Source organism: Homalodisca vitripennis, chromosome 3, assembly GCF_021130785.1.
Source record: "Homalodisca vitripennis isolate AUS2020 chromosome 3, UT_GWSS_2.1, whole genome shotgun sequence".
Classification (NCBI taxonomy): domain Eukaryota; kingdom Metazoa; phylum Arthropoda; class Insecta; order Hemiptera; family Cicadellidae; genus Homalodisca; species Homalodisca vitripennis.
Window position 1 is genome coordinate 115,652,419 of NC_060209.1, and position 26,150 is coordinate 115,678,568.

The window sequence follows — 26,150 nt, forward strand, 5'->3', positions numbered from 1 at the left end:
TTTTATTTATAAGAATGTTAAAACTGTTAGTAGATGGTACATTTATGTTATGTAACGTTCTATATGTACTGGTGTAGTTATTTACTTTAAAGCAGGATTTTAGGATTCTAAGAAGTAACATAAGCAGGCCCGGCGACCGGATTCTTGGGCCCCTGTGCAATTAAGAAGTCCGGGCCCCTAGATTCTGGCAACCAACCTACTTACCTTGACAACTCAATTGGCTATTTTATTAACATTGCAAGCAATTTTTTAAACTCAAAATTACTAAACTGATACCTAACTTACTTTGTTGTTATTTAACTTATTTACTTTCCTCTATAATAAATTTGCCAAAGCCATGATTTTTAATTTTCTGTATATATGAATGAACATTAGTAAACAAATGGAATTGGAAAATTTGAAAAAAATTGGATATTTAGCGATTATTATATAAGCAGTATAGGTCTTACATTTACTTTACTTTTGACCATCTTGTTTTTTAGAAGTCCCAAATCTGAATTTGTAATGATAATCCCTATCCCAGAATCCAAGTTTGATAGTATTTAGAGTATCGTGATTATCAAAAAAAAATTATCTTCTTTAGGGTCAGGTTCCGAGGTGAAGCTATCTTCCGTTGTTTTCCTTTGACCACATTACATTTTTACGATCTTCGCTTTCTTTAGTGTTTGAGTGTTCATCAAAACTATGAGAAACTTCTTCTGCACAAGGGTGATTGGGGTCGTTACTAGAAGTGGCCTTGGCTACGTCTATTTTAATTCCAACGTAAAATAATGTTCTACATACTATTTTTACAATTTGAATGTTCTATTGCCTTTCTTTGTTTTTTGAGCACTAGATTTATGTTTGTAAGTATACATTTTTAGATATAACAGTGTTCTTGACCCTTGAGGTATGCAGTAAAGCAATAGAAAAACTAGAAAAGTAGGGCATTCTGTGATAACTGAGCGAATATGCATTTCGCTTCCGCACCTGCGCTCTTGCATGGCGCGGGGCCCGTGAGAACGCGAGCGACCAGCGACAGGCAGGCACCACGGTTATTGGAAGTTTCTCTCAGCCGCGCCACTACCCTTAGGGTTTACAATTAGTTTTGAATTACAATTTTGAATAACAATACGGAACTAACAATTCTTTTCATATTAAGCACGTTGATTAAAAGAGCAGCTGTAAAGCGTTTGAACTTAATCTATCATTTTAGTTTGTAACAACAAACATACATTTTAAGCACTTGGATGTTACTTCCTATATCACCAACTTTAACTGCATGCAGACCTGCATAGGAATATAAGGGACCTGTCCTTTTGTTCGGGAATAAAGTCTTGGAAACACATCTCATGTGTAATCTTTCTGTTACTAACGTGTGGGTGGCACACATTAAAATGTTCAGTGTTTCTGAAAGTGATCTCAGGGTAATTCGTCAATCTTTTCCTTCACAATGGCAGAAGCAGTATTGATGTTTTCTTCCGAACTAAAGAAACTAAACTGATGTATTGAATCTAAAGCACCGAGTCCCTCTTCCTTTGAAACTGATTGTTTGAAAATGTAAAGGTTTCTTGAAATCCCATTGAATTTTGTACTTCAAATTATTACTCCAGTTGGAGCTAATTTGTAATCTACTGTAAAACTGCCGTGAAACACTTGTAGAAAAAAATCATGAAACATGTCATATTCAGTAAAATCTAACATTAACAAAAATATCTAACAGTTTTCATTTTTGTATAATATGCCTTTACTAGAAGATTAAAATGGATTACAACTCAAAACAAAGATTTATCATCTACATATTATGGATAGTAAATAAATTTCGAATACAATTTATATAATACTGTTCCAATATTGTTGAAAGATAATTTAATATTATTAATAAATTACCTCTTTTAAAATCAAATTAGCTACAAAGTAAAAACAGGTATATACAAAAGTAGTTCCAAAATTAATTGATTAAAAAAAGCTCTGAAATGACTTGTAAAATTTAGGATTTTAAGCTTGTACTAGAGGGTAGTACAATACGATCAATCAAATGTTTGTCCTCCTCCGCAGACTAATGGTTATAGTCTCGGCTCTCTAACTGAGAGATCACGGGTTCGAATCCCGGGGAGGTCCAATCAGGCAAAGACATGAATGGATAGAGTACTTTGCAAAATACCAGTGTAATAATATATTAGAGTACTTTGCAAAAATAAATACCAGTGTAATAAATCAGTGTACATCGAAGCCAGCATAGCTTGAAAGCTGAGGCTTAAAAGAGATAAAAAAAAAAAAATCAAATGTAGTTGGCATTATTGGCATTCAGTAAGCAACGACACATGGACTTTTGTCTAACCTCAATATTAAGAGTGGTTTGTTTGGTTTAACTAAGTTCGTTTCTTTATTAATTATCCACAGAGAAAGTGTTAAGAATAATTTTAACTATACGGATTGATTTATATAATATCAGTTATATTTTAGAACTCTAATTAAACATCGTTATGGGGAAAATATCGAAGTAAGTTACATAAATAGGTTTTTTATATTGACTTATGCTTGTCATTTAGCTATTTACTGCATGGGAGAATGTAAAAAATATCATATCAGACCTACCATTTCTGAAGAATATACCATTCTGAAATAAGTGAAATATCAGAAGCAAAACATAGATCGGTTTTTTGGTACATACAAAAACCAAGTAGTAAATATTTAGCCTACTTCACATTATATATTATATGTTTATGTTTCAAATGGGAATGCTTTATTAAAATGAATAGGAAAGCAAGAGGAAGCGTTAAATATGAAATAAACAGCCAGAGTGAAAAATGACAATTAATAAAAACGTATAACGTTATGATTGGAACTACTTTTTTAGTGTGAAGGAGTTTATTTATGATTTGACTACCATAAAATCTGATCTGAGCTGATGTTGCTGAGTGATAGGAAGATTTACTGTGTACACGCTGTACTGTTTATCTTTTCCAACCTTTTGAGACACTGGAATGGGGGAGACTAATAAGCGGCTTACACTCGTTATTCAATTGCTATTATCAAACAATTCCATGTATTATCCAACTTTGATGTATGTAAAAATCGTACACAATAAGTTATATAATAAATTACCGTAACAAGAAGAATCTTGTACATTACAATTTTAAATATACAAATTTTACAATGTTTATAACTTGCCCAGCTTGATATCAATAAGTAACCCCTTTGGTGAAATGGAGGAAGGAATTCTCCTCATGTGTTACCAGGAGTCAAACCCACATGTTGAAGCTACTTAAAAAAATCTCGCCACATGTGAGAAATATCTTACATATTTTCCTCATATTCATCGCCATTTACAAAATTTTAAAATATTAGTTACTTCTTGTTGTGGGTAGACTTTAATAAGCAGCCTACAATTGTTATTCGGTTAGTTTTTATCGAATGGATCGATTGTTTGTATACTCAAAGAAATAATTCGATAGGTATTACAAATTTTTTAACTTAACATATGATTTCAACTTATTAGTTACAGTAATTTTAATGTAAACAATAAACAACAAGAAGTGACTAATATTTTGAAACTTTGAAAATAGCGATGAATATGAGGAAAATATGTGACATACTTCTCACAAAAAACTATTTAAGTGGCTTCAACATGTGGGTTTGGCTCCTGGTAACAAAAGGGGAGATTCTTTCCTCCATTTCACAAAAGCGGTTACTCATTGATATCAAGCTGAGCAAGTTATAAATGTTGTAAGAATTCTTTGATATCTGAGTCTAGGTCATAGTTAGTTTTGTTGTTTTGTAATGTGATTGTTAAATTTATGTTTTTAAAATTGTAATATATGAGATTCTTCTTGTTACGCTAATTTATTATAATTTATATCTTATCTTATTGTGTACGAATGTTACATATCGAAGTTGGATAATATATCGAACTGTTCGATAATAAAAATTGAATGACAAGTGTAGGCCGCTTATTAAAGCCTCCCCCTTCTTGTTTATTGTTTACGTTAAAATAACTAATAAGCTGAAATCATATGATAAGTTAAATAAATTGTAATATTGAATTATCCTTCTGATATAAACAATAGAACCAATCGATAATAGCAATCGAATAACGAGTGTAGGCCCTTATTAAAGTCTAGCCTTGCCATGAACTTATTTTTTAGATACTATCAAGGAATGTTTTTATTTTTCTGGTAGCACTGTGGGGTGAAGGTATTAGAGTTGCCTGCAGTATGCCAGAGAACAAAAGCACACTGGATATTCATGCCGACAGTCAATTTTTTAGTAACATTAATTTCTACTTGTAAATAGTGGTGACTGCCCAATGTACATGTAAAGTATATTATCGTCTTTAAAAATATGATAATGGTGAATAAACCATCAAATCATTGGTAATAGTTTCCAAACCAGAAAAAACCCAACAATTAAAAAAATATAACTAAAACATTTTTGTGAATGTAGAGTTCAGCTCCATGTACCTTCTGCTTAGAGTATATCTGAAGTCTAATGCTCTCACATTCTCAACACCTGGAATCATTTTGAGTTCATAAGAGATCCAAAAAAGTTTAAACAAACTATTTGCATTGTTTCAACATATCTAGACTAGGCTTGCAAAATCAAGTGTAATGTAGATGAAGAGGTGTTCTCATTGTCTCATCAGGTGAACAATTGAGTGCACTAAAATGTTTTAGGCACGATTCAAAAGCACAGCGTAGCAACCAAGTTTTCTACACATAACGTAGCCACAAATGTATAACGTAGCTATAGTGGGAACTGTTGATTCAATGTAAATAGTGAGTTCAGCCCCAGTTTATCTCCCAGCCTCATCATCTAAATTAATTAAAATTACATATCTATCTATATTAAATTAATATTACAAATTCTCATTTAATATCCTTCTTTTTACTTTATACAGTATAGTGGAGTATTATTACTGCATAGTCAATCATGTGCTGTAGTCAACAAGTTCCAACATTCACAAATGAACTGTTTCATCCTTAACAACGACAAGCTCATTCCAATTTTGAAGAAAGACAGTGTTACTGTCTTTTTATTAAATACTATCCCAAACTAGATTTTCTTGTAAAAGTATTCTGAATACCAAAAGTCAAATTTGTATAATTTAAAATCTGATTACACTTTTTATATCTCAACACATAAAGATATTTACTATGATCAAATACATTCTTTCGGTATGATAAATTTAATTTCCTTACCTATAACCACGGTCGTAATTTCCTTTAGACACCAAAAGTTATCTCATTTATTAAGAATTATATAAATTTATTTAACTATAAGTGACTGAACTTTACAAATAACAGCAATTTTTAATATTTTATTTTTTATCTATCTACTGTACCTATTGAGTGCAGTAATATTCCTGGTAAACTCTGGATACCAAAATATCAAATGCATCAAGGTACTTTTTTTTATACTTCATTGGAAATGTTAAATTAATTTGATTCTAATCAATTGGCCTACTGTATAGCATTTTGCTAATACTTTTGAAATAAAGTAGGTATTAAAATAAATACATGTGCTGGCTAAAAAGCTATAATACAGTTAATTGTCAGCATTACAGTGAACTAACAAAATAATAGTATACTTTAGTAAAAATTGTTAATCCAGGTTACCCAGGTATATTACTTTTCAATTAACAATAAATTAGTATTATTCTTCCATCTATTTTTTGGGGTTTTTTTTGCAAATCAAAGACAGATTTTACAAGTGCAGTATATTACATTACTGATTTATTTGTTACTTTAGGATGAAGAGTCAAAAGGCAGACATAGATCTTGAAATGGAAGAATACGAGCCGTCGGAGTCTGACGATGATTATAATGACAATGAGAAACTGATGTTGCAGAAAGCAGCTAAGAGACGTTCCAAAATTGATGATGATGATGAAGAAGAATCTGAAGTAAGTTAATTTTATTAAATTACATTTTAACTCTTTGATTGCCAGCTGCTGAAAAATTAATATATTCGGCTGAACATAACTCATTGAAAACAAGTTTTTTGCTGTCTTAAAAGCAACATGATTACATAGCAAAGATTTGTTATAAGTTTTTTACATTTTTGTTTGTGACAGACCTCTACAAAAGTGACTTGTTGGTTGATATTAACATATATAAACAGTGTTATTTCTTGTTAAGTAACCAAAGCTGGTTAACATATCTCAGTGGCTTTTAAAAAGTCATTAACAACAGTTTTGAATTTAACATATTTTTCTTTAATCTTCATTATAAAACTTCATTTACAGCATTGTATGCCTAATATATACATGTTTAATTTTTAAGTTCACCGAACCCTTCATCAGAACCACACTGAATTAAAAACGTACAAACAGAACTCAAACTAAGAACAAAGTGGTTCTGATGAAGGGTTCTGTGAGCTCGAGAATTAAACATGAGCACTGAATATTCTGTTTTTGTGTAAACTTTAAAGTACTTAGAAGAGTATTGAAGCCGATTTGTATTACAGAAGAGATAATATATATTCTCTTATTTAAATTTTTTAAATAAGAAAATACCGATTTATTATTTGCTTTTTCTACTCATTTTATATGAACAAAAAAATAATCTAAGAATGCAAATTAATGTTTAACTGTATAGCCTAAATAAATTTTGAACCATATTGATGAAATTATTCAGATTAAAATTAGTACTGTGTTGCGAGGTAATATAATTAATTTTATCATTACTAATCCATTTTCTAAAATTGTTTTCATCAAAATTTGTACTCAATAACATACAAAAATTAAACATTTGTTTTCTATCCCAAAACAAATGAGGCCTGAGATTTGTCAGTAACAAAATTGAGTAAATAATGTTTTACCTCATGTACCAAGCTTTGCTACAAGAATAGAATTAAGGACATTCCATGGAGGAACATGCATCATCATAAAATTCAATCTTGCCTACTTGAAAATGCAGTTTCACACAAAATTTCAATTTTATTGTTTATTTGTTTTCAAGATACCCCTCTTAGTGATAGTTTTCACTAACACTTAGTCAGATCCCATGGGCGGACATGCGCCATCACCGACTCGATCTTACATATTTCTATAAATTAAATTTCATGCAAATTTTCAAATCTATTGCACAATTAGTTCTTGAGACATTTGAAAGAAATTTTTTTCCAATTGATACACTTTCTAACTAACACTCAATCAATAGTTATATTTTTCAAACAATGCAATATATATTCACATGTATTTCAGTTCAGGCAGTACATTAATAGAAATTGAAACTATGCGTGGAATTTTTAAAATGTATATAAACCCAAAAACGTCAATTTGGACAGAACCAACTTTAACCACATATTTAGTAGCCTAAAATAATATTGTTTTGTCTACTAATACTAAATTTCATGCACTTAACAATTTCATACTATATAACAATGAATCAAACGCTTACATTATGTGGAACAAACATTCAGGAATAACAAATGTTTGCACTGCAACAGTTAATTAAATGCTATTTTATATAAATGTGATTAATCATTTGTCTACCTAACATATTGATGTTACCTAAATTGACGTTGATGCAGTTATTTTTATATTATAACAACTGTATAAGTAGTTAAAAAAGATCAAATGATTATCCCTAGGTTATCCCTAGATATCACAACCATAATCGGTCTGTGATTTATTTTTATATGGTCAGTTAACACTATTTTACAATGAATTTACAAATACAATAGTATAAGTACCAAGATGTCACAACAAGTTGCAGTTAATGATACTAGAGGGATATTCCTTACACACCTGAACAAGTATAAGCAACCGACAATATTACATGTGAGAGGTAACTACCACAAGGATGCTAACTGTCAAGCATAATAGCATCTTTATAAAAACACTATTAACCAATATAAGAACTAATTAGGTAAAGAACATTTGAAATAATACAAGAATGACCTATATTGACCAGTAATTTAGTGATTTTGAAACTACAACTAATAGTAGGTATACCATTTAACTAAATAGTGAATACTATACAATATAATGAATGATATCAATACTAAAAATGCTATATAATTATAATATATAATGCTATGAACAGATACTAGTAAAAACATGCAAAAAACAGCTTGCAACAATTAATTGACAAGGAATATTGACAAGTCAATATTAAGCTACCGTATATATCATATTAAATTAAGACAAAATATAGTTTACCGTGACATTGATTACATATTCTTGTAAAATTGTATTTCTGTATGATACAAAATTATAATTTACTATATAATGAAGTATTCAACTTATTTATCACATTAAATACACCCATGGAAACAAGATTCGTATGGTTTCAGATTGTCCGCCTACAGGTTTGGCATTATTCACCTACAAAAAAAAACAAATTATAAAAAAATATCTAAAGATGTATTTTATAGCTGGTGTTAGCCTTTTTTTACTGCTTTTGAATCACTTTATTATCCATAGATCTATAGACATAGTCAGTTTTTTATTCTCACTGCTCTACCTATGTTATGTTTTGTTTATTAATGAGCCTTGGAAGATTTTTCTGATATTTGTAAATAAAGTAAATAAAGTAGCTTTCGTAAAAAGAAAGCATACATTAATTACAAATGCTGTTAATGTTCTCAGGTGTCTGGCTGAACGATGGTTTAATGTTTAATATTAAATGGCACTTTGAATTAGACTGTATTACTATAAATTTATGATTTAGTATGTTTGTTATTGCCCAGTTGTTATTATCTTAACTATACAGTTACCAGTTGTCAAAGTTTGTCATGTTTTAACTATATATTTTGTATTACAATTCAATATAATTTTGAAAAACTGTTTACAGGATAATGTCTTTAGGCTAATCCACATTAAATGTTTTCTATTAATGTAACTGTAATTGTTATTTTAAAATTGTTTTTATTAAAGGAAGAAGTATTTGGTATACATGAGTCGGATGATGAAGATGACGATGGTGAAATGGAGGAACCAGTTGGTGATGAGATGGACAGTGACATCGAGGGGAAGGATGAAGACAACTTACCAGATTCTAAAGCTTGGGGCTCCAAAAAGAAAAGTTACTACAACACAGATTATGTGGATCAGGATTATGGAGGTACATTCACTTATAGTTACAAACTATAAATAATGATTTTAATTATATCACAAATAAATAGAAAATAAAAATTGTTGTTATTTCATACTTTAATGTGAGGGCACTTTATTACTCAGTAACACAATGCAACATTATTGTTGATGTTAGTTATATTTTGCGACATGAATAATTTATCATTAATCCTTTTTATTTTTCCCTGTATAAGATATAAAAAAGAAACAGACAGTAATGTGTCAGTGAAGACTTTTTTGTAAATTCTATTAAAACCTTTTTATACTACCCTATATACTACAACACTTTGCAAACTAATTTTTTATTTGTTAATATGTATATATGAAACTGAAGACACAAACATCTACAGTACCAATTTTTCTCAAATTTTAAATAGGATATATGCATAATTCACTTAACATACTTGATGATTTAGTTTAATTTAAAATTCTTTTTGGCTTAAAATACTGTTTTTTTTTTCTTAGAAAATGTCAAAAACTGACTTGATGAATTTTGATTACATTTTTATTTTCTATATAATCAAATGGTTAATAAAATGTCTCACAAGGTCTGTCCATTACATATACAAACTGAGGCCATAAAAACTTTATTTTGCAAAACGTATAAACGCAAAACAATTGTATAGATTTTTTCGCCTTCAAACTACTCTCCATTTGTTGCTATACACTTATTCCATCTTTTTCTCCACTGTTTAAATCATCCTTGGAAGTCCTCGGCAGGTTTTTAGTCTTCTCATAGTTTCTTGCTTTATTGTGGCCAAATATTCCCAGTGATGTCTCCTCATCACATTTTTGTATTTTGGGAATAGAAAAAAGTCACAGGGGGCACGAATAAGGAGGATGATCAAGGATAGTGATTGAATTTTTTGCCAGAAACTGGAATTAATGCTGAATGTGCAGGTGCATTGTTATGGTGAAGAATCCATTCACCGCCTTGAGTAAAGTTTTGCCGCATATGACGCACGTGATCTCTCAAATACTTGAGAACTGTGAGTTTGAACTCAGCATTTACTCTTTGTCCTTCAGAAAGGAATTCTTGATGAATAACACCTTCAATATAAAAAAAAGCAAGGAGTATGACTTTGAGATTCATTTTTTACTTTCCACTCCTTACTTTACGATTTTGATTTAATTTCATACTCGTAAAACCAAGATTTTGTACCAGTGATTACCTATTGAGAAATCCAGCATTGTTTTCAAATGAATTTTTACAGTCGATAATACATTCCACTCTTTTCAACATTTGATCTGGCATCAGCAGCTTGGGGTCGATTTTTGCACACATTTTTTTTAGCCCAAATGTTTGGTTAAAATAGTGTGCACTGTTAATTTTCCTAGATTCAGTTCATCAGCTATCATTCTGACAGTTTTTCGACGATCGTCAAGGGCAAGGGACCACACACAATCAATTTTATCGTTAACACAGCTGTTTGAGGGTTGTCCCGGCCTTGCATAATCCATGGTGTCTTGTAGGCCATTATTAAAACGCTTAATTCATATGAAAATGGATGTTTTCTTCAGAGCAATACCACCGTTTTGCTCTAAACAGCATTACCATTATTAAGAGCATTACCACCTTACAGCTATCAACATTTCAGTAATTTCTTGATAACTTTAACTGCACTTCACTACTTCACTTCACAAACTTGATATTGATTTGTTGCTCCGTGAATTCGTCAATTTGCATTTTTGACAAAGAGTAAAAACAAGGACAACAGAAACATAACATACCAAGTACCATACGCAAGGTACTGCCAAGAACTGACGGCTCATTGAGTCCCCTGGCAACTAGCACCACCAGTGGTAATATAGTCCGCGTCATGGTTCTAGATTGCACAAGTTCATGTATCTATTGGACAGACCTAGTACATATCTCTCTATGACATATTATATGTCTCTAAAAATCTTTATTCAACCATAATAAAACATTTAATTCTAATTTACAACTAAATACATTTTTAAACCAAGTTAAGGAGGATAAAACATTTTTTTTAATCCAATGAAATATTAATTTTACCTAAAAAATAATCTATTTAACCCATTGCGGATCGTATTGTTTTGGCGCACGGGGCACCAGCGGGCGCGAATTAATTCACGGTCAGCGGCTGCACGAACAACAATGGTGCGCCACATCGTATCGCTCGCTATTGTATACTAGAAAATTCAGCTGTGAAGGTATTCGTTCAGATGGAACATGGGCCTGCTGGGGTATCCGTGATGTAGGAACGATAACACGCGAGTAAGGTTACGGCGTGGCAGGGGATGATGTCTAAATAAAGCGGCTTGGGCGAATCGATTGCAACATCCGGGCCGTTGTCTAGACTAAACCAACCAATATGTACGTCTGCGTCGTTTAGTTGTGTCACTAACCTCAAAAGTATTATAATAACAACTGAGGAAAACACCCAATCAGTAGCACTAAAAAGCAGAGAGTAAACTCATATGAATGATTTTTCAACTTCGACATACAACTGCGATCTGTAAGATATTTATAAAACTTTTGAAAACTCTAAACGTAGACCGTTGTTAAACACTCTTAGTAGACAAGTGAAGACGATCGCCCGATCTATCAGACATTAACAGAACTATTTGGAGGGAAATTTAAAAGCAGACCGCTTTTGCGACCTGAGCTCGTCACCGTGCCGTTAGGCCCGGCCGCTGCATGACGAGCCCAGCTCGTCAGTGATCCGCAATGGGTTAAATGTTTTCTAGTCTATTATAAATAAAGCATCATCAAAAAGAAGTAAAGGTTTACTTCAAGCATTGCGTGAATCGAAATATCCAATCTGTGAATTGAGTATTTTGGTTCATCCAGTGACTGAAAAAATACCCACTTCCAGGAGTGAGTAAAACAATGTTCGCACTTTGCGGAGTAGAAAAAACTTTGGTACAGTACCCAAATTTACCAATATCAAGGAACATACATGTTATTTTATATTTCTATGTTTCATCATTTTTTTTTAAATTACATTAGAGTGATGCTTGCAAATGGTCTACAAGAAGGGATATGAATGCCAAAAAGAGGGTTATGTAATAAGCACTTATCACATAATGGCCATGGAACAGTTTTGTGATCTAAATATAGAGGTTAAAATATTTTGTTTAAACTTTAATACAAATATGTATAATTTGTAGATTGACTTAGGAAAAAGTGTTCTATATGTATATATATATATATTTACTATGTCCATAAAAATCTGGATAAAGTTACAATTTTATGTTTCTTATTTTCTAAGTACTTATATATTCTGTAATATTTAAGTAATAAACTGATATTTTACTTTATGAGAGCTTTCAACTTAAATTTGAAGTTTTTATACATGGTAGTTATACAGTGTAATCTTTATACCTGTATAAGGTCAGTCAAAATAGTATTAATTTTACTTCAGTATTCATACTTTGTTCTGGTTGTGTCACAACAAAACTGTTTGCATACAAATTCCGTGTAACACTAGATTAAATTAATTGTAGATTATATTCTCTAATTAAAACTATTGAAAATATGAAGTAAAATATTTGTGTTTGACCAGAGATTTTATGATTAGTTGGCTGCCAAATTTTAATAAAAATAATTGTGATAAAAATATTCAAATTTTAAAATGATTGAAAACAGTTTACCTGTAATACCATAAATGTTTTATGTCATTAAATCAGTTCATATGAAACATGAAGTTTTAATTATACCCCTTTTAAAACATTAATTTTTTACATGAAACAAATTTCCAAAAAAGTTCTAGGTGTCTAAATTACCATTTGACATATTTATAATGTTTTGAAATGTAGTTTTTCTTGTTTTATTTGTAACAGCTTATTACATAACCCTCTTTTTTGGCATTCATATCCCTTCTTGTAGACCATTTGCAAGCATCACTATAATGTAATTTAAAAAAATGATGAAACATAGAAATATAAAATAACATGTATGTTCCTTGATATTGGTTTAAATTTGGGTATTGTACCAAAGTTTTTTTTCTACTCATCACATAATGGCCATGGAACAGTTTTGTGATCTAAATATAGAGGTTAAAATATTTTGTTTAAACTTTAATACAAATATGTATAATTTTGTAAATTGACTTAGGAAAAGGTGTTCTATATGTATATATATATATATATTTACTATGTCCCATAAAAATCTGGAAAAGTTACAAATTTTATGTTTCTTATTTTCTAAGTACTTGTATATTCTGTAATATTTAAGTAATAAACTGATATTTTACTTTCTTTTTTTTTTTTGCGTTGGGGTATTGGGGTGGATTCACAGATCCTTACACGTCAACCTGAGCTTATTGTGTGCCCCTTTGATGTTAGAGGGATAAGCCTATCTTTGTGCCCTTAATTAGGCTAAGAAGCTTTTCCCCGATACTAGCATCTGGTTCGTCACCTGGTTGTTTATCACCGAAAAGAGCCCTTCTCCTTGCTCCCAGTCTCTCACAGTCCAGTATTATGTGTTTTGCAGTCTCTTCAGACTTATTGCAGAGTCTACACTCCGAGTCCTCATTTCGTAAACCTAGAGTGTTTTACGTGTTTCCTGAAGTGCCCGTGTCCAGTGATCAAGGCAATCACTTGCTTAACCTGATCCCTGCCCAGTCCCCATCAGCCATCTGGTGAAGCCGGAGCTAGAATCAGTAAGCAGTCTTTTGCCGAGTGCTTGTCCTTGGTGACTCTGCCACCGCAAGCGGTGTGTCTTCCTGGACCATTTGTTTATACTTTGATAAGCAGCTGACTTGCTTATACTACAACTCGGTTCTGGACCGGTGTATGGCATGCTTGCTCCGCTTTTGGCAAGCCTGTCGGCGCATTCGTTGCCCACCTATGCGTGTATGGCCCGTACCCAACCAAGACGTAACAAAGTTGCGTGATCCAAGCTTGCAGAGAGTGTTGAAGCACTCCCACACAAGCTTGGATGAAATGCTGTTGGAGTCAAGAGCTTTAAGAGCTGCCTGACTGTCTGACATTATGCAGATGTTATTTCCTTGGTACCCTCTGGTGAGGCCCTAGGTTTGGCACAGGCCAGGATACCATAGATTTCGGCTTGAAATATGGAGCAGTTCCGTCCCAAACTGCCGCAAAGGGCAGTTCTAGGGGATTGACTAAACACTCCATATCCGGTTTCTGCCCTTAATAAGCGAGCCATCCGTGTACCAGACAAAGCTCTTTTTTATTGTTGGGATGTTATCTTGCGATTTCCACTCATCTCTGGAGTAGAAGTCAACAGAGAATGGCTTATTGAAAACGAACTCCGTTTCTCATTATGTCTGAGACCATTTCGAGAATAGCGTTTGGGTTTACAGCTTCGGTGATGGTGCCGTGGCCCGTTTTAGACGCGCCATTCCTCCACAAGTCAGCAACCATCAGCCGATAAGCTGACTTGCGCGCTTCAGCTTTTATGTAGACATCAAGAGGCAGAAGTCCTAAAGCCACCTCGAGGGTCGCTGAGGGACTGCTCCTAAATGCTCCGGTTGCAAAGATTGTGCAAGCCTTTGTAAGCTTTCAAGCTTGGCTTTAGCAGTTTACCTGATTCACCTTTGTCCACCAGACTAATGAACTATAAGTGATTTGAGGCCTTACAACTGCTTTGTAAAGCCATAGTGCTATATGGGTTTTATGCCCCCATGAGATTCCTGCAAGTCTCCTGGACGTCATGAGCGCCCACTTTGCTTTGTGCAGGATATTGTTAAGATGATCATTTCCACGTAAGATTATGGTCTAGAGTCAGTCCTAAATATTTGACTATCTTTGACCACTCAAGCTGTGTGGATGCGAGTTTCAGCCTGGAAAGAGACTCTAGGTTCTTTTTCCTAGTGAATGGTACAACTACTGTCTTAGAGGGATTTACTTTCAGTCCCTCTCCATGACACCAGTTTGTGTACATGTTGAAGGTTGGTATTCATGATATCAGCAACAACATTTGTATGTTTTCCCTGTACCATAAGGACTTTGTCGTCTGCATATCCTTGGATAAAGATTCCATTGTTAGTAAGGTCCTCAAGTAGACCATCTACTACTAGATTCCACAGTAGAGGTGACAGGATGCCTCCTTGAGGGCATCCCCTTGTGGGTTGCGATCACAAGCGATTCTTCATTGAGATCGGCCCTGATCCGTCTGGAGCACAGCATGGCCCTAAGCCACACCGGCACAGAGCTGGCTCGAGGCCACGTCGCTGTGCTCCCACTTACCATTACAGTGAATTTAGCATTGTCAAAAGCTCCTTCAATGTCTATGAAGGTGCACAATGCCAATTCCTTGGCGGACCAGGCTATCCTCAATCCTACTGACTAGTTGGTGCAGTGCTGATTCACAGGATTTGCCTTGCTGGTATGCATGTTGTTGCGATGAAGGGGAGTGTCCTGAGAGAACTCCCTTTCTCAGGTGCCTCTCCACCAGTCTTTCTAATGTTTTCAGTAGAAACGAAGATAAACTGATAGGACGAAAAGATTTAGGGACAGAATAGTTCCGCTCTCCCTTTTTTTAGGGATAAAGACCACCCTGTTGAGACGCCAGACTTGTGGTATGTACCCATAAGCTAGGCTCGCCCTGAATAGTTTCACATAGAAGAGTGAGGAGATCTCCGGCCCTTGTTGAAGCAGGGCCGGAAAGATTCCCATCCCCTCCTGCAGATTTGAAAGGGGCAAATTTAGAAATTGCCCATTTGGCTTTAGAGAGAGTGACAATCCTTCTGGCAATGGCCCAGCTACCACGATAAGCTCTTGGCCATGAGCCTACCTCATGGTTACCAGACGTTCCAGTGTCGTCATTCTCAAAGATGCAATCAGGGAAGTGAGTCCTCAAGGAGAAGTTTGAGGCTGTCACTAGACCCGGAAGTGTATTGACCTCCCTGGGACCTTAAAGATCCCAAGTGACCGGTTGGACCTGAGGCTAGTAAACGTTGCAGTCTAGCTGCCGCGCTTAATTCATTTACCTTCTGTGTAAACTGCCTCCAGGAAACTTTGTTTTGCCTTTTTGATTGCTAGGAGGCTGTATTCTGTTAGAGCTCTATGATAGGACTCCCAGATACGGCTCCTATTGCATTGATTGTGCAGCTTCCTAACATTAGCCCTTTTTGCGAGCTAATGTCCGCAGTCCCACCACTTAGTATTGGTTTCGACTCTTTCCCCCGTCGCAATGGACAATTGTCGTGGAAGCTATTGATTATAGCATTCTGCAGGTCAGAAGCTATCTGATCTATGTCTGTGAAGCATCGCACCCTTCCGCCTACCGATCCCAACTGTGACTGAAGGTCAGACTTATATATCACAACCAGTCAGTCCTCCTGGGATTGCGATAGAGGACCTCTGCTCTGCAGCTTCATCTTGCAAGTTGAAGCGGATATACCTGTGATCTGATAATGAGGCCTCTTCGCTTTACGTGCCAATTATCAACCATTCCAAGTATACCTTGCGTGCAGATTGTTATATCAATAACTTCCTGTCTAATTCGTGTTACGAACGTAGGGCGGTTTAACATTATTACATATAAATAGACGCCATTTTGTATTTGTATATTGTATAATGTATGATGTACAAATTGTAAATAAAGATTGTTTTGAATTGAATTGAATTGAATAGATCCCTACTTAGAAGAAATTGTAAAAGTGCCTCACCTCTGGGGTTAGTGTTGGTGCTGCCTCATCCAGCAGAGTGATGGGCGTTGGCCGTCACAACCTAAAAGTAGTTGTTGATGTCTGGCTTGTGCTTCTTCCACCAGGAGCTCTAGGTCTCTTGATGGAGGGAGTTCCCTGGCATCATATGGCAAGTATACGGAGCCTACAAATTGTGCTCTGTACCATGCCTCCATTCTTCCAGGTCAGTGTGCCCACAGTGAGATCTCGGGAGCAGAATTCGTTGAGGGTTAGAAAATCCAAGCCTCTCTTCAACAGGATGCAGGTCCTGACTATTCCTTATAGAGGTACAGTAAATTAACTTACCTTTGGTTTCAATTTAGGCCCCGCCACTCTCTCCCTTGGTGAAGCCATGGTTCTTGAATTAATGAACATATCAAATCCCTCCTGGAGGAAGAACTGGCAGAAGGCTGCCGAAGCAGCCCTACTGTGCTGTAGGTTGATTTGTAGGACTCGTGGCATTGTCCTTGACTGTCGAGGAGAGACAATTGAGACCTGCCAGAGTCCTAGGTTGGCTCTACAGTTGGAAGCCCTTCACAGCCTTGTAGCAGACCTCGTCCAGGAAACAGACGAATCTGTAACCTTTCGGATCTGGCTTGGATGGAAGGATTTTCCACTCGTTTACGTTTAGGTTGGGATTCTGCTTTTTAAACATTTCAAGTACCTTTTTAGGTGTCTTCTTCAGAAGCTTCGGGTGAGCTCTGAAAAACACCCTAGTGGACCTCAAGATGTCCTTACGCAGGACCCACTCTCAGAGAGATGTCGTCTCCCAGAGGTTTTGTTCTTTGAATTACTTCTTCCAGCCAACGTTTGGTGTGCTCGTTGATGCAGGAAGCAATTAAATACACCTTTCTTTAGGTAGGTGCCCGCAAACGATGGAACGGAACCATCCTCCAGGGGTTGGATTTCTTCCATAATTGCGTCCTCGATGGCTTCTCCTTGCTCTGCACTAAGCTTCGCCTCTGGGTAGCCTTCGAGGGCTAATGGCCATTTTGAATCGCCGCGACCTCTCTGTAGGTAGCCTTGGAATGTGCTACCAGAGGCCTCGGGATCGTGGGCTTTTTCCGGCTTTTGGGTTTCCCTCCTAGCCTTCTTTGCGGGCCCCTCAGTGGAGGGTGGGGTGGCCAAGGTGCCTCGTGGGGCGTTTTGGCCGATCTCTCCCCCGCCTTGGTACCCACACAGTCTGCCGTTCTAGGTTCTTTTTCTTCTTTTTTCCCCCCTCCTCCTCCACTTGGAAGGGTCAAAAGCTTCACCCTTTTCAAGAAGTTTAGCCTTTAGTGCTTCTCTCCTTTGAGCTGTGGTGAGATTAGGCCTCTTCATTCTGAGGTTGCCGAGTTGCTCTGTGGCATCATCCAGCGTACCTGTAGACATGGGAGTGCCTGGGCTGTTGAGGAGCTGATCTTCTATATCTTGAAAGGCTTTTTGCTTCCTCAGCGCTTGTACTACCTTCCTCAGATAAAAAAAGCCTTGCCATGTATGGAAGCTTCAGTGTGCATTGGAACCTCCTGTGTTCCTGAGGCACTTTGTTGAGGAGAAGGTAGGGATGTTGGCATAACAACCTCTTAAGTTGTGTTACCAGGTGATGGTGTATGCGAGGTAGCTTCAGGAGCTACCTCAGCAGGAAGAGGTAGGTTAGAAACAGCTTTAGGAACTGTTTCAAGGGTTCGTTGGTTTTGGTTTTGTTTTTTGTTTTTTCTTCATGATGTTCCCACGAGTAGCTAGGGAATGTAAGGTCGACCCAGACAGAGCCCCCCCGCATGCCTGGGTAAGCTGCTTTAAACTGGAGGGTCGCCGGTAATCCAGAGTCCGCATAGTACGACTGGTTTGCCACCAGCCATTCAGCCCTGGCCTATGCTGTTCCACCGTGGCTTGGCCCCTAGTGGGAGAAATGAAAGGAAAACTAAATCGAAGGGTTGAGGAAGTTTACCTCAGATAGAAGAGAGTGAAGAAGAAATATAGGCTGACACATAGAAAAGTGTGCCAGCCATAGGCCTCCAGAACAAGAAGAGAAGGGATCTGGAGCATTAGCTAGGGTACCTCGGGGTCGCCACTACCCGTACAGCCTCGAAAGTAAGACCGCCCTGAGGGGGATATTTTACTTTATGAGAGCTTTCAACTTAAATTTGAAGTTTTTATACAGTGTAATCTTTATATAAGGTCAGTCAAAATAGTATTAATTTTACTTCAGTATTCATACTTTGTTTTGGTTGTGGTCACAACAAAACTGTTTTGCATACAAATTCCGTGTAACACTTGATTAAATTGTAGATTAATATCTCTAATTAAAACTATTGAACATATGAAGTAAAATATTTGTGTTTGACTAGAGATTTTATGATTATGATTAGTTGGCTGCCAAATTTTAATAAAAATAATTGGGATAAAAATATTCAAATTTTAAAATGATTGAAAACAGTTTACCTGTAATACCATAAATTTTTTATGTCATTAAATCAGTTCATATGAAACATGAAGTTTTAATTATACCCCTTTTAAAACATTGATTTTTACATGAAACAAATTTCCAAAAAGTTCTAGGTGTCTAAATTACATTTGACATATTTATAATGTTTTGAAATGTAGTTTTTCTGTTTATTTGTAACACATCATGAGTGAAATGTTTTATTGGTATCCCCCATTGTTTAGAAGTCAACCTCATAAAATGAAGTAACATTACAATTTAATAAATCAATTAAACATAGTAAATTATTTGTTTTAGGGTTTTCTAAGGCTGAAGAAGAAGAAGCTGCATTGTTAGAAGAAGAAGAGGCTCGGGCAATTCAAACTCGGTTGATAGCTGAATTAGATGACACAGATTTTTCTTTTGGTACCCTGCTTCCTAAAGTAAGCTTAGATTGAGTTCAGTCATAGAAAATTTATTTATGCATGAATTTGAGTTGCTGTGTGGAGCAGTACATATATCGAATCAACAAGATATTAATATTAGAGAAAACATCAGTAAGAATCATAGTATGTGTAACTCCATAGAGGGATGTTGAGATTACTTTAAAGCCTTCATATCTTGATTGTGTATATAATGTACATTTTGTGATGTGGCAAAATATGGTCTACACAACTATAACACAAGATGTACTCTGTCCTGAGTTTTTGTCTCATAGAATTTCTCTATTTTCCACACACATGGGCACAAATGTTCAACCATATACCTCAAAATATTGTATCCCAGAAATTGATTTTTTTAAACTGTAGAATCTCTTATTAATTCAGTCTATTCAATAGAAGAATGTTATGAGATGATCTGTACCCATATAAAAAAATGCTGATATATTGCAATGTTATAAGTTATATATTTTAGTCTTATTTTGTACAATTTGAAAATGTTGACTTTCCTAAAGTAATTGTAATGAAGAGCACTCTGATTTCTGACTGACCTCTCTGTGTGTGTTGAAATAATTTTCATACTTTTTGTCGCATATATTTATTCAATGTAATTTTATGTTTTAGTAACTTTATGATAATAATCTTTTTGTAAAGACAGATGAAACAAAAAGGTCATACATTTTTATTTCAAATTTGTTTGATCAATGAATGATGTAAAAGAATACAGGTTTCAGGACATTTGTTGTCACTGTACGTTTATGTTTGTATATTGTATATTCCAAATGTCTAAAATCCTATTATTCTCCCATAGTTAATCAATCAAGAGAAGTTAAACAGTCTTGATGAACATTTAGCTACTTGTAGGCTTATTATAGGCATTTATGACTTCCTATACTTTATTAACTTTCTAAATTTGCAGGTAGAAATGTTCTTATGTCTGCTTATTAGGTTATACATGTATTTTCATATGTACGTATCCTATGCAGTTGTGGTTTGGCAATCTTAGGTACCAAGAACAAATAATGTTTTTCACCTTCAAAAAATGTGTATTATATTGGTTTTCTCGGTACAAGAATTAAATTTCAGCAGAAGCATTTCCAACACATATTCCTTCTATTCTCTGTTCATCTGGTCTGTGAAAGCCATTAAAAATGGTGAAATGCCAGTGTTTATTTAGACTATTAAATTCTATTGCTTGTGTATAACTGTATCAATGTTTCATTGAGTTAGATCTTGGTGGTTGTCGTTCAATTAAATGTTTAAGAGTTAGATAACTTGAAAATGATGTATAGCTGTTAGTCTAGGAGCCGAGAGTAAATTTTCACTATATAAGCACAAAACCTTCAAATTAATACAGGAATATTTCCTAAGAAAAATAACAGTTGTCAGTCATGCTACTTTCATCACTGTCGTAAAATTAGATGTAGGGACTGAAAGTCACTACTTTAAAGGTCTGTATGTGGTTAATTGACGCTGATTTAACATTTATTTATGTGTGTGACGGTTTGGGGTAAAGTGTGTCAACGTACAAAAATATGCTTGATACCGAATTTTTATATCCTCCTATTTTGACTCCTGGTGAAACTAGTTTGGTAGATGATCAATTTCTTTCTTTAGGGGAAATTCTGGCTCCTGGGCTATATGTTGTTAATGCTTATGTTTTAAAATGAAGCAAGAGAACATGGCCATATTTAGTGTAAAGAGGTCTCCTATAGATGGTACAAAGGCGCTTTAAATTTTTATTACCACATAATGCCTCACTCCTTCTGGTTAATCAAAAGAAATCATTTAAATGCTTTTTTACAGGGCTCTGACAAACAAGTGGAAGATTCTGTTTTAGAAGATGATAATGAAGTGATCAAAACTGATCTCAGTAAATTGAGCAAACGAGAAAAGATTGCTCTTTTGGAGAAAGAATCACCTGAATTCATGGGCTTAATCGCTGATTTTAAAGGTAAAGTAATTGTGTATATTTTGCTAACATGTATCTATCTTGTTGGACTGAGGTGTGCTTAAATGTTATGTTCTATGAATGTATGAAACTATACTTATTCCCTGAAGGATTACCCTCGCTGACATGAGCACACATACTCACATCCCCAAATATATATATATATGTGTGTGTATATATATTCATCATATTGATGTTAATTCTTATTTAATTCAGATAATTTATTACATATGTAATCGTCATGTGAAAGAAAGTAAATCTGTCCAACAATAATGGATAAAAAGGAAGGGCTATGTGGTATAGTGATAACATACTCACCCGCCAAGTCGCCAATTGAGTGATCTGGGTTGAAGTTTCTGTGAGCATGTGCTATTTCTTCTAACTTTTTTGTAATTATATACTCACTTAAAAATACAAAACATGATTACGCCACTTATTATTGTATTATTTTTGGTAATCTGGATTGTTGATAATCTGCTGGTTTTTAAGTTCATTAGCTATTGGCATAAAGAACCAAATGTCTGTGTTGTAGTAGTTAATAGAAAATTAATGAATATGTAATATATATATACTAGCTGTTACCCGCGACTTCACACACAATTTTCAGAACCGAAGTCTTTATATTACTTAGCAAAAAGCACCTATGATGAATTTTTTTAAAAATTAATTAAGGCATACATCAGGTAGATATTATTTAAGTTCATGGTGAATGGTATCAGAGTGTAACTGAATTATTATATCATGTTTTGCACGTAGAAGAGCATTTCTAGTTCAAATTAATTAATTATATTTGCAATGTCACAGCTGAGCGTGCATTATTATTCTGATAGCAGAGTTTGCCTTGTCCTGAAGAAAAAATATATATTTACGTAGGGCCGAGAAGTCTACTTTGGTAAAAAGTGCCTACTTCAGATCGTTTAAATTCATTTACTATGTCACATTTTAGCTTGCAATATTTCCTCTATCAAATTCCAGATACGTTCGATTATGCAGTTCTCGGAAATCTACTTTTGTCAAAATTGTCTACTATCAGCTTGTGTAATCTATTTTCAGTTTAATATATTTCCAGGGACATAGTTGTTTGTTTTGTTGTCCTGATGAAGAAAATATACACATACGTTGGACCTATTACGGCCAAGGGGAAGTAATATCTACTTCCTGTGTACTTTCGGTATAAGGGGGAAATCATTATTAAGGCTATGCAACATTCCAAAATAATCGTTATTAAAGTTTTGCGTTACACTTGTTTTTTGGACTGTAGCCAGGGAAAGAATGAATCGTTGAGGCATGTTAGTGTTCATTTCTCTGTTTTCCGTAAGTCACTGTTAAAATGCCATATCACAATGTCAAGGAAGCCCACCAGTTTAAAGTAACTTATGTGAAAATAATTATAACTTTGTTCATTAAGGTTGGTTACATAGTAGTGTTTAAATAATATTTAAAATGCATTAGATCATTTAAATTCGTCACTGGCGCGATCTGGAGTAAAATTTTGATATTAACTTTTTATTTACTATCTGCAAACTACTGATCAAGCACTGTTTACTTAATATTTGATCAAATTTAAATGTAAACAGATGTTTCAGCCAATTTGTCGACATAAAACTGAAAGCAGTTGTTTAGTACCAGTTTAATTTGGATTATGAAACGTAAAAACTAAATTTTTTCTGAATTTCAAAATATTCCAGGTAACTTTTCTTATATTTTGCTTCATAAAAACCTTCCATGGATTTCAATGAACATTTTACAAAAGGAATTAACCGAAGTGGTCCAGTCGTTCTCAAGATTTGCGCTTAGCAACACATTTTGCGATTCATTTTTATTTATTAGATTACTATATCTAATATCTAAATTTTAAATTACTTCATTCTTAATAAACGCTTATATATACACCGGGTGTCTTAAAAGTCCTACCCTCCAACCCCTCCCCCCTATTAACGATTCAAATGCAAACGTTTTCTCAACACACACCAAACCGTTGTATGTAAGACTTGCAGATTATGAGATGTACACCAGGTTGATTTCGTAAGGCTGTTGACAAAACTTATCTCTGTCACGCTTGTTGCGGCACAATTCTGCATTAGCGAACTACATGGGTCAAAACTTAATGTGTTTCCCTTTAAAACCTCTGAAACCCGCACTGTACCCTTTTGGAATAAATTTTTATTCATATTTATATTATCCATTTTGAAATACCCTGTATTTCCTTCACTTGTAATTATTTTGTTGTGGTTACAGAGAGAATGACCTATGCAAGAGACTATTTACAACCTATTCTGGATTTGGTGAAAGCTGGGGAGATTCCTGACTGTCCTGCTGTTAAATTTGTGTGTACAAAGTTCCACCTAACTTTAAAGTAAGTGCAAAGTAGTGAATATTAATTTTGTATGATTATATAAGGTAAACTAAGAAAATGCCTTATCATAATATTGCAGTTACGTTATTGACTTGAGATGGGGTTTTAAATTATTACTGACTTGTTTGCCGGACTTGTTTGTGCTACATTTATTGCTTCATTCTTTATCAATTTTGTCAGTACAATCTATTATCTTGATCACATTGAACTATGTAATTTATTTCTGAGACCTCTTTTGTACTTAATTTAATTATAAGAAAAATCCTTGTGTGTGTGTGTGTGTGTGTGTGTGTGTGTGTGTGTGTGTGTGTGTGTGTGTGTGTGTGTGTGTGTGTGTGTGTGTGTGTGTGTACGCACATGCACATGTGCTAAATTTGTATAAACGGTAATAACCTAAGAAAACAAAGGCTTTGTGGTGTAGTGGTGGTTAGTGAGAGATCCAGGTCCAATTCCCGGGAAAGCAAGTACTTTTTCTGATCAAATCTTTATTAAAATTATATATATATATATATATATATATATATATATATATATATTTATTTATATAAATATGTATATATCATCAACAAAATTTAATTGTAAATTCAATATTTTAGTGATCATTTTATTGTAAAAAGCTTCTCCATTGTAAATTAGTTTTCTTTTCATAATTAACTTTCTGTAACTAAATCTTAAATCATCATATTTTGATTACTAGTTTTACCATAAAATAATAGGGATCTAATTACTTTTTATGTATTTCTAATTTACTTGAAACTTTAAAATAGAGGTATGTGTTAAACAATATTTACTTGGTTTATCCTCAAGGATCACTACTACGTGTCTTTTATTGGTGATAGGTGATATTATTATGATTATAATATTGTTCTGTTTTAGCTACTGCACAAACATATCGTTTTACCTCCTTTTGAAGAGCAAGAGAGTGAGAGTTGTAAATCATCCTGTAATTAAAAGACTTGTTCAGTTCCGCAAATTGTTGGAAGAAATGGACCCCATTGATCAGCAAATTATTAATCCACAGGTTGTATTTTGATTTTTTACTTAAGCTAATATTTGTTTTTTTAGACCTACCTATACAGGATGGCTAGTAGTTTTTTTTTGTTAGTGTAAGCAAGTTGAAATACTCTTTGTACACACACATTTTCATAAATCTATATCTGAATTCTTTCCACGGTAAGAATATTTTTACAAATATTCTAACCATGTGGTTACCAGAAGTTTGAAGTATATTTTGATATACAAAGACTATTCAGAAAAAAAAACAAAAAGAAAGCTTATTATATACAATTAAAAGGTACATTCTGAGGTTATTTTTCAATGTATCTCCGTTTAAATAATGCACTTATCATAATGTGACACAAGTTTTTTGTTTTCAACTTTCAAACAATCCGCCAACTAAGATATTAACCATGTGAAGTTAGGCATCACTATTGAAGTGCTGCATTGTAACAGTTTTGTGAGCTTCTGTATTGATTTTTGGAACTCACTTGCACAAAATTCTTGTTCAATCTTCTCCGTAACAATCTCATGAACTAACATTTAAAAATTCAGTGATCGTGAAACATACATTTTCAAAAGGCTTTCATTGATTTTCATCAACAATTGAAAATTGGTGTGGCCATTTTTAAATCAATACATTTCTGCCTCTCTCTGCTTTTGCTCATTATTCTATTCCCATAAATGTCACAAAGTTGGCAATGGATCCCCATCTGTTTGTAGTATATTGTGCCAATTAAAACCTAATCAATGAATGCACTTTACAAGTAGCAGGATTTTCAATTGCTGTGCACCATTAAATGTCACAGTGAGAAAAATGGGAAATAATACAAATTGTACTTTATTTCATTGCCAACTGAGTGTAGGAATATTTTTACAAGATGATAGCCCTGCCCACTGTCTAGCTAGTTACATAAGTCTTTTTTTGACAACTTTTAGACATATTTATATGGGCTAAGGGATTTTTCTCTTATTTATTTGTAAAGAGTAGTGGCAACTTTTCTATTGCTGAAAATCATATGATAGAAGCTCTGTACATTTTTATGTTTATTAGGGTCTAAATATACATATACATAGCTGATAACAAACTTAATATTGTTATTATATATATACAAACTTAATATTGCTATATATATATATCTTTTAGCTTAAAATATTTAAAATATTGTAAAAAGTATCCTCTCTGTTCCTTCTATGTAGGTTGTAAGTAATAATATACATATACAAAAAAGAATCTACCTGACTGGAAATGTAGCAGCTGTCATATTGTATCGACTCAAAATAATGAACCTCACTCTTTACATGAACCCACTTTGGTAGGCA

The 26,150-nt window shown here is 34.1% G+C and overlaps 1 protein-coding gene across 1 annotated transcript in view; it reads left to right on the top strand.

The window, feature by feature from the left end:
- The first annotated feature begins 2,292 nt into the window (after window positions 1-2,292).
- The window catches only part of LOC124357363 (something about silencing protein 10-like), a 36,038-nt gene continuing 12,180 nt past the window's right edge, over window positions 2,293-26,150 (top strand). The window contains exons 1-7 of the mRNA XM_046809088.1: window positions 2,293-2,482; window positions 5,731-5,884; window positions 8,864-9,050; window positions 19,403-19,527; window positions 21,331-21,478; window positions 23,714-23,831; window positions 24,708-24,852. Of these exons, the coding sequence (XP_046665044.1) occupies window positions 2,466-2,482; window positions 5,731-5,884; window positions 8,864-9,050; window positions 19,403-19,527; window positions 21,331-21,478; window positions 23,714-23,831; window positions 24,708-24,852 (894 nt within the window). The 5' untranslated portion in view covers window positions 2,293-2,465. The remainder of the gene's footprint in view (window positions 2,483-5,730; window positions 5,885-8,863; window positions 9,051-19,402; window positions 19,528-21,330; window positions 21,479-23,713; window positions 23,832-24,707; window positions 24,853-26,150) is intronic.